Source organism: Octopus bimaculoides, chromosome 12 (assembly GCF_001194135.2).
Source record: "Octopus bimaculoides isolate UCB-OBI-ISO-001 chromosome 12, ASM119413v2, whole genome shotgun sequence".
NCBI lineage: Eukaryota > Metazoa > Mollusca > Cephalopoda > Octopoda > Octopodidae > Octopus > Octopus bimaculoides.
In genome coordinates, this window is record NC_068992.1 from 11,266,954 (window position 1) to 11,277,136 (window position 10,183).

At 32.1% G+C, this 10,183-nt stretch overlaps 1 protein-coding gene across 3 annotated transcripts in view; it reads right to left on the reverse strand.

Moving 5' to 3' along the window:
- LOC106872298 (zwei Ig domain protein zig-8) overlaps window positions 1-10,183 on the reverse strand; it is a 569,829-nt gene that overhangs the window by 230,817 nt on the left and 328,829 nt on the right. For all 3 annotated transcript variants that reach the window (XM_052972105.1, XM_052972103.1, XM_052972104.1), the window contains exon 3: window positions 3,054-3,175. In XM_052972105.1, coding sequence (XP_052828065.1) covers window positions 3,054-3,175 — 122 coding nt within the window. The remainder of the gene's footprint in view (window positions 1-3,053; window positions 3,176-10,183) is intronic.

Below are 10,183 nucleotides of genomic sequence, written 5' to 3' on the forward strand. Positions count from 1 at the left end.
TATATATATGTATTTATATATATACATACATACATATTTATATATATATATAACACAAATAATGATGTATATTACTAATGGTTTTACACACACTCATATGGATAAATACATACATATATATGTATGTACATTCACCTGTCTGTCTATCAATTGATCTATATATTATATGTGTGTGTGTGTGTGTGTGTGTGTGTGTGTGTGTGTGTGTGTGTGTGTATCTACATTGAACTGGACCACACCCTCACACACAAACACCCGTTTGAAAGTTTCTGAAACATATGTACAACGGCATGGATACTTACATACATACACACCGATGTATACAGCGATTTACCAAGATAAGATACAGCAAGAAAGCAAACAAACATAGAATGGAAATTCATTGAATGCGACAATCACATGATTTCTCCAATCACCACAGGCAGTTTATCAAATGATACATTAGAAATATTATGTTGGAATACTTGTAGAAATCTATTGGATTGTTCATTTAATATTTGTCACCTTCAAAGAACAGGGAAAATTCGTTTGATTATTGTCATATTTATATATTTCTCTATTTAACATTTACTTGTCAGTCACTGTGATTATTAATGATAGATTACAGGATGATCTGTTGTATATGAGAATGTGAAATTTATTTGTATGGTTGAACAGATACATTAAATTTGAGTGTTGGCATGGAATTTGTTAGTGAAGGTGGGCATTCATTAGAAGCTTCTATACAGGTAAGCATAGATGCCTCTAAAGCAGAGTCATTAGAGTATTGGATAGAATCTCTTGCAGTATTTGTTCTGATAGGAACACACATGACTGTGTAGTAAGTGGTTTGCTTCGCAACCACATGGTTCTAGATTCAGTCATACTGTGTGGTACCTTGGGCAAGTGTCTTTTACTATAGCCCTGGGCAGACCAAAGCCTTGTGAGTGGATTTGCTAGAGGAAAACTGAAAGGAGCTCATCATATATATATATATATATATATTTAATCATAAATAACAAGAGAAATATACTATGATAAAATTTATTTTAACTTGAGAAATTCTTATTTAACAACAATTGTTTCACAGCTTAATAAACTTGTATAGATAATTTATTATATTATATTTTATAATAAATAATAAATTACTTACATCATTGCATTAATATATGAACTATCTTTAAATGAATGCTGATATCAAAGTAGCTCTTCCAGTTAAAAGAAGTCCATATTAAAATAAGATCTCGACATAACGTTTCAAGAATTCTGACTTGGTGTTCTTAAAACGCTATGTCAAGAACACACCACTCTATTTAGACAACGTGTGTTCATAACACACATTGCCTAAGAGGAGGAGGTATCCTTTGATGACGTAAAACAACAGTGATCAGGTATTTATGCAGAAATTTGCAAGAACTTATAGTATGAAGAGATATGTTATTGTTTCAATTCTCACCGTTCTGCATGAACCCTATTCAGAAAACAGATGAATAAAGAAGCAGGTTGACAATTTAATTTATGTCTTTTTTTCTGTTCTCTCACATGTAATTAAAATGTGCATCTCTGAAATCAACTGATGGGGCCCATAATAATCCACATGTAATCTCAATTTCATAGTGCTAAGTTGTTGAGAGCCAAATCTCATTCCCACCTCAATCTCTCTCTCTCTCTCTCTCTCTCTCTTTATCTTGGACATGATACAAGTTTAGCATTGATATTCTCAGAAGATCCTAATTTATTGTTGAATTAACAAATAATAGAATTATAATCCAACCAAACACGAGGTAAAATTCTTGTGGTAGATTGAAATTCAAAACTTATGCAAGCATCCCACTATGCAATTAATCACATAATCATTTTAACTTTCTAATTTAAATGATGATATTGAGCATTACATTTGAAGTGGAGGAAGAGAATTAAAAGAGTGCTCTATGTCAAGTTGAGTGATGACATCTGGATAGTGTTGCAAATCAAAAGTAAATGCATTAATTTTATTGGAGATACATCACAAGTTTTGAATTAAAGTGAGAAAATATATATTACATGTCAATATAAAAGTGACACATACAAGCTTGCTAATGTTACATGAAGATATAACAGGGATATCAAATGGTTTGGTTGGTTTATTATTCCATCACTGAAGCAACATAGAAGGCTACTGGTGGTTTTGAATAAAGGGGGAGTGGGGTGGACTGCTGGAAAGCAAGCTGGGGCTTGATCAATCCTGACTGGATCAACTGGGTAGAAGAGAGGGTCTGATGCTGAAAGATCCCAAAAGATCCCAGAAGCATCACTAATATTGCATCTCAGAACATCTCTGAGATGTTTCTTGGAATATGTTATATATATATATAGGTATATAGGTATTTTATTGCAATAATCCTCCACTTTTAGTTTTACAAATAACTGACCAGATTAAGATATTTATAAAATATAAAACAACATTGGTTTGTCACTCTCTCCAGCTGCTGTTGATTTTAATATTTTAATTTTTATATTCACTATTTAATAAACAAATAGATAATGATAAAACAAAGAGTCTGAGTAACTTTTCAGATTTACTCTTAGAATTATTCCTATCTTGGAGGTCAAACTGTATATTAAGATTAGTAATATACTTATCTCATAGGTTAAAAGGTAAATTAAGAATGATAGTATCTTTAATGTATTTCTTACAAACAAACACTCTAATATCCTTCCTGATCTGGAATCAGAAACAAACAAGTCCTGATATGAATTTCTAAATCTTACATAATCCAGCTCTTAACAAATAATTCTCATTGCTACTAACTACTATGTAGTCTTCAGATGAATATGGGATACATTATGCAGTAGATGTAAAGAGAGTGGTGATACTGTCGGAATCACTACTGATAAATAGTCAATGGCTTTAAGAGAAGAAAGAAATGTATCAGACACAAATTGGTGTTAATTTCTATTAATATTAGAATTGATCAGTGAACATTTATGGTTACATTGATATGAGAAATGACCAAAAGTATAACTGATTAAATTTGGTATCAGAAAAAGCTGAAAGCAAATTGTGAAAGAAATCAAAGAATTTTTGGACTTACAGTTTTGGTTCCCAAATTTTTAACAGTGCACTTCAAAACAGCCAACTCTCCCCTAGTTACTGAAACATTAGTTGGGGTTGACATCAACTCTGGTCCTTGTTTCCCATGTCGTTGATGTTTACCTGAAAAGAGGGATGAAATGAAGAATGATAGGCATAATCCATTTGGTGATTATTGTAGAGAAGCTAAATCTAGAGTAATTTCATATCATTTGCATTATTAATGATTCTGCTATGTCACAAATTTCATTTACACTTGTCTTAAAGGCAACACAGCTAATTAACAATTGATGGATTGGGATGATTAAGAATATTCAAGAACATAAGATATTTTGATGTTAGGTGAGCGTGCAAGGGAATTGAGGAACAACTCAGTGTTGAAAGCTTCTATTAACATGCACTTAAAATATATTTGTATTTGTATGGACCATAACTGGGAATGGTTGAATGGCAATGGAGGTTATCCATGATAGAAGAAAACCAAATATGTTACAGGGAAGAAATGTTGAGATAGGATATCTAAGATGCTAGCTGGTCTTCACAGAGAAGTAACACAGAGCTAAAAGGCTGTAGTAGTTTGACATATTGCTAACTTGCCCAACCTACGTCAACATGAAAACTTGCATGCTAAAACAGTAATATAATGTTGATAAACTACTTTATATCTGTAAAACCAATAATTATTTTATCAATGATATATTGCGATATACCTTATAAATATATGTATGTAAGTATGTACGTACACATGTATGTAGGTATGTATTTATTCATATGTGTGTGTATGACACACACATTTATATCAATATATTAAATATATATAAACGCATATTTATCAATGTAAATATGAATTTTTATAATGGATAAATGATAGATGATAAAGTTCTCTGACTCTGCTGTTGTGGAAGATATCTCTTGTAGAAGACCAAGGAAATTATATGAAGAGGTGCTAAGAGAAAATATTGAGTAAGAGATACTAGCTTTCCATTACAGAAATGATACAAATACTGGATTATGTGGTGTATAAATGTTCCATAAGGCTAATTTACCCAAAGCACCAACATGGAATCATGGATGTTATAACAACAATGAGGATAAATTCTTTTCCAATATTTCTGTAAAGTAAATAATTATTTTATTGGAGTATTTTATTAATGTACATACCCTTATTGAATAATATATAATAATATCTTCATAGTTGATACAAACTTATGAGCGGTGAGTTCCACTTCCAGTATTTTGTACATTTTAGCTATTCCACTAAATGAATATTTGTTTTGATAAGTTAAAATTTCAAAACTGCCAGTACTAAAATGGTCTCATTTTGTTATTAACACACATTGTGGTCATAGAAATTTCTATAATGGTCACAGAAGGTAAAACAAGATCAAAACAGAATATAAAAACATTTTATGACTTGTCTGGTATTCTATCAGAGACATGGAAATAGTAATTGCAGCAGTGACATATTTAGTGATAAGAGCAGCTGCACAGGTGAAATATGGCGGCAAGGTAAACAGTTCTTATGACAGTAGTAAAAAAAATATGAAAAAAAAAAAGCATAGGAATGTGTGTGTGTGAAAGAGAGAAAGTGGAGGAGGGGCAGTTTTGTATAGTGTTTGTTGTAGAAAGGTATTTTCATTCAACAACCTGCTTTGATTTTAGAATTAATAATGAATGAATCTAGTTCAAATATGATATGCTTTATTGTGAATGATTTATTTGGGTGTATAGAGGATATAAAAACAAAGAACAATAAATTATGGCATAGAGAAAATTTTGTACATCATCTGAAGTGTAAAAGGTAACTTTATGCATATGAAGAAAAAGACAATCCATCAGAAAAATGTTGTCTGACAGAATTATCTGCCATACAGACATCAAGAATTCTGTGCACAGAAGCATTTGAGAAGATTTCATGATATTTTCTGTTATTATTTCAAAGATAATAAAAACTAAAAGAAAATTGTTCTTCTTATTGTTGATGTTTAAAGCTTTTTGCTTACCCGAACCATAATATTCTGGTTAAATTTTCTTGCAGTATGTACTTGAGTATTACTTTAGAGTGGAGAATGAGCAGAACAGAGTGTGGCACAAAATGTATTACAGTAATTGTTCTGGTTCTTTACATTTTGAGTTCTAATCCCGTTGTGATCAACATCACCTTTTATCCTTCCACGGTCAATAAAATGAATCACCAGTTAAATTTTGGGGGTTCAATACCCTCAAAGGTTTTGCCCTCTGAAATCTGAGACCTTGTAACTGTGTAAGAAAGCAATACTTACTTGTGTCCCCTTTTATTCTGAATTCAAATTCTGCTTGCATTTGACAACTTTCATCCCTTCTTGGAATCAATAAAATAAGAACCACCAGCAATGTATGTAGATTATCAAAGTCTCTTTACACATACACCTACAAATGTGTGGTTTTTTGTAACAATGCTAAAAAATCAATACTGGCTTCATACAAGATTGGTAAATCGTCAGAACCAGTTGAGTGCCAGACTACATGTAGCTACATCTGTTAACTCACCATTTTTATTTATTGGAATGCTTCATTTTATTGCACTTGGAAGGATAAAAGGTAAAGTTGTTGTTGATTAGATTTGATCTCAGAATCAAGAGGTTTGAAATTAAATATAGTAAAGTAGGGGTGGCAGTTGTCTTGCCAGCAGTTACAATTTTACCAGATTTCAAATTTAAAAGCTCAGACTAGCAAAGTCGATAAAAACCCAAGTAATGAACAAATAAATGGTTCAAAAGTTAAGGTTTAAACAGTAAGTTAAATATTTATGAATTTGTAAATTCAAGGGTTCATTTTTTGTCTCAGTACCCCACATGAATTTTTATGCCTTTACCATTTGCCCCTGATAGTAAAAAAATCCTGACCCCCTGCTATAAAGCATCTAATCTAACATTTGTCTATGTGTCTATCTTCACGACTTATAGCTTTCATATTTATGAATTATTAACATGCAACCATTCAGATTTTTCACAAACAACTGTCAGCATGGTTAAACGTGAAAGTGTGACGAATACCAAATGAGGTGTTAATACCTACACTAGATAAACATTTTAAACAGAAGACTAGACACCAAAAATAACTGGAACATATGCTGTTGCAATAAGATAAAAAAAGAGAGAAAGCGAAAAAGAAGATACACATTTTTCTTTAAATGTACATTAGATGTAAATAAATATTTAGAAAAATATAATTTAATTCCAACATATCGAAAAATTCTTCAGGCTGGTTCAGCAAAATTTATTTGCTTGGGCATAAACAGATGTCAAAATAAAATAGTTTGTGTGGGGAAAAAAGATAAAAAAGACAAAAATATTATTTAGCTGTCTTTAACAGTTCAGCAGAGTAAAAAAAAATTGTTTATGTGTGTGTGTGTGTTTGTGTATGTTATTAGATGTCTTGGATTTCCAAAATTATTGATGCTAGCTAACATGTCTGGATATAAAATGATGTTAGGAGAAGCCATGTTTTAGCATGGTATAGTTTATAGCTTATTCTTCTTTTGGTAGATGATTGATCTTCTTACATGCAATTGGCTCTGCCAGTGATGCCTACATCTTGCTAGTGTCCAATGAGCACAGTGAGTCAAAAGTTAAAACCAAAGTTAGAAATAAACTAAACTAATACAACCCAATTTATGAGAACAATCTCCTGCACTACTTGCATCTTGAGAGCTCTGTCCATTAGTACAATCACTGATGTACATGATTTTAATGCTGAGATGTACAATGATCATTTCTTTGTGTCTGTTACTTTTTGTCTCTTTGAAGAGTATTAACAATGAAAGTTAAGAAAAATCTCAATGCAATTTCAATACAATACAAATCTCAAAATGCAACTTTTTTAATGTTAATTTTATATGCATGAAGCAATGGAACTTGTATTGATATTTAAACAAAGCACATCTAATGCAAACCAAATGAAAGGCCTTTTTATTTTCCTTTTCTTTGTTTTTTTTTGTTTTTTTTATTATTCTCTCCCATCTTGTGAAAAACTTCAAAGAAATCTAGGTATGATTAATTAACAAAAACATGATTTTACTCACTATATTTTGTTTTCTATTATATATTAATTTTTTACTTTCACAAATTTTTCTAGTGTTAAATTAGATCAAAATTTCATAATCATATTTAGACAAAAAAAAAAATTAATAAATGAAAATAAAGGAAGAACAAAACGTTTCAAATGAATATGCAGAAGGTGGCAGAAACTGCAAAGCAATGAACACCATTTTCAACTGTCTTCCATTTTGTTCTAGATTTTGAAATGAAATCCCACAGGGGTCAATGGTGCTACAATCAGATTGGGTGGAGGAGAAAACAATGCAACATCCAATTACTGGGGTTGGGGTTCTTGACTCAACTGAGCATATCTTGTAACCTTGTGTTGTCTAAGAAATCATTCCATTTTAAACAATGGTGTTCCTAAACATTTGGAAATATACTTAGAAATTATCTCCTTGTACGTATAACCACAGGCTTTCATAGTTTTTGTCCACCAAATTTACTCACAAGGCATTGGTTGGACTAAGGTATAGTACAAGATACTTGCCCAAGTTGCTACACTGTGGGTTCAAGCCAAAATCCACAGCAGTACAAAGAAAATTACTCAACCATACAACCAAGCTTCATATAATTTTCAACTGGGCAAGAACACTGCACTTTATGTAAATAACTCTCCTTATCAAGGCCTAGTTGATCTCTACCAACAGCTAGAATATGGTTAAATTAAATGGAGGGATGTATCAGTACACCTACAGTATTTTGTACTTTAACACTCATCAGCCAGTAGTCTGATTATTATTTTTTTTATTCTACACAATGTTGGGAGGCCTTTTTGGAGTTACTTAATCTACTAGAAATCTCAGTCAAATGAACTTTCAAATCACAATTTATCATCTTAAATAAGATTGCCATGGACGAAATACTTTTGATTATAATTCTGCTGAATCAGGGTTGATCTAAGCTAAATGACAGCACAATGGATGAACAGAAAAGGCACAATAAATGCAGCTCCAGTTTTATAAGAGACTGGAGTGGACAAGGCCTCAAAAGCAATTTAATCTTCAGTAAAGTAGTTGTCAGATATATTGCTGTAAATCCCTCCGATCAAATTGTGAAGAAATCTTTCCATTTTACAGCCTGGTCTCTTGTAAACTTCCAACTTATTAAATGAAATTTCTGTTTCCAAACAGCCTCATGAAAATATTTGCCTTGCAAGATAATAAAAAGGCTGCCTCAAGCATCCCAGTTCATAAGATCGGATCTTAATCAAGGTTTCAGAGTAGTCTGGCTTAATGTACCACATTCCCTGCTAAATAGGTTATCAGTTTGTCAACAGGCTAGTCTACAACTACTAGTGGTACTCATTTTCAGTTGAATGTATGGAACAATGTTAAATGAAAGGCACTTTTAGGACACTTATTGCCTAGTTTGAAAACGAACCAAGACCTAATGATTGTGAGCCCAATCGTCCTAACTACTGAGACCTAACAAAAAATACAGTCAATTTTGCATAACTTGCTGCTTAAAACTGTGAGCTTTATCCCACAAAATAGCTATTGATAACTAGCTAGCAAGAACTCACAACCTCGTGATTGTAAGCACAACACCCTAACCAGTAGGCCATACACCTTCACATGCAAACAAAACTCTCACCAGTTACATAATGCACTTCATACTTATAACACTGAGGTGTACCTTGCAAATGTAGCTATTTATAGACAGCTTTCATGAAGCAATCAGTGTTAAGCTCCTTGAATGTGAACACCATACAGTACTAGTTATGTGATAGTAACTATAGTAACTACGTGGAATAATTGACCAAAAGTCTGAGATCCTATTGATTTAGTGATCAAGAGCAATGATAAACTCACACATAACCTTACTCTCAAAGGTTCAAAACTTAAGTTTAAATTCTAACAGAGCAATAGTCATCCTTAATTTGATTGGTAATGTTGTTTATTCCAAATGATTTCTCCAGAGAACAACAATAAATAACGTTATATTTTTACATTATCTAACATTTCCCAAAATGGTTTTCGTGCAAATATACAAGAACTGAGACTAAGAAAGTTGAAGCATACTTGCCATCAACTTCAACTTAAATAAAACTTCAGATAAACGTTGCCAACACACACACACACACAGAGTTTCTCTCTCTCTCTCTCTCTCACACACATACACTCACTCTCCTATATTCACACGTTCATACATATACACGTTGGTACAGAAATAAGTTTTACTTGACACAATAAGTGGAAATGCTGGTCAGAGAAATGAGAAAAAAAGCATTTTACTTTCTTAAAAATTAAAATTCATTCCGTCTTGTTACAAGATAAGAAATAAAAGATAAAAGATAGAAGAAAATGGCTAAAGAAATTAAAAGAATAAACAATAAAATATTTTTAAAAAAACATACACACACACACAAAAGAAATTGCAAAACTAAAAATGATTAACAATGAAGAATACATTGAAAGAAGAATGAAAAATCTAAAAATTCTAAGATGTGGCTGACATTAGTTTGGTGATGAACAGAAAGCTATATATCACAAGCCAGAAGATTGTTTTAATAGGTGGCAGTTCTCTAGCTCTGAATTTTTATAATATATTGATTTCAAACTAGTGAACTATTAAAGCAGCAACCTAGCTATCCACAAGAAAAGATGAATGTTCAAATAGTTTTGTTTTAAATATTTCAGAATGTTCTACAAGTGTGTCATTCATTGTTTGGCTTAACATTGCGACTTTACATTGTGTTATATTTATTTGAGTATATCGATAGAGTTGTTGGTGATTCCTATATGGTTTAACACAAGAATTGCATCCTGTCCATTGGTTATACACTTAACTCTCAATAAGAATAATATATAATATTATACATATACACATATATATATATATATATATATATATATGTCGACGAGTGACAGGGACCTTCTCTTTGTGGCTGGAGACTTCAACGGTCATGTCGGACGTCGTGCTGGGGGCTTCCATGGCATACATGGAGGCTATGGCTTCGGTTCCCGCAACGAGGAGGGAACCAGACTGCTGGAGTTCTGTGATGCAACCAATCTTATGGTCTGCAATACCAACTTCAGGAAACCTGCCA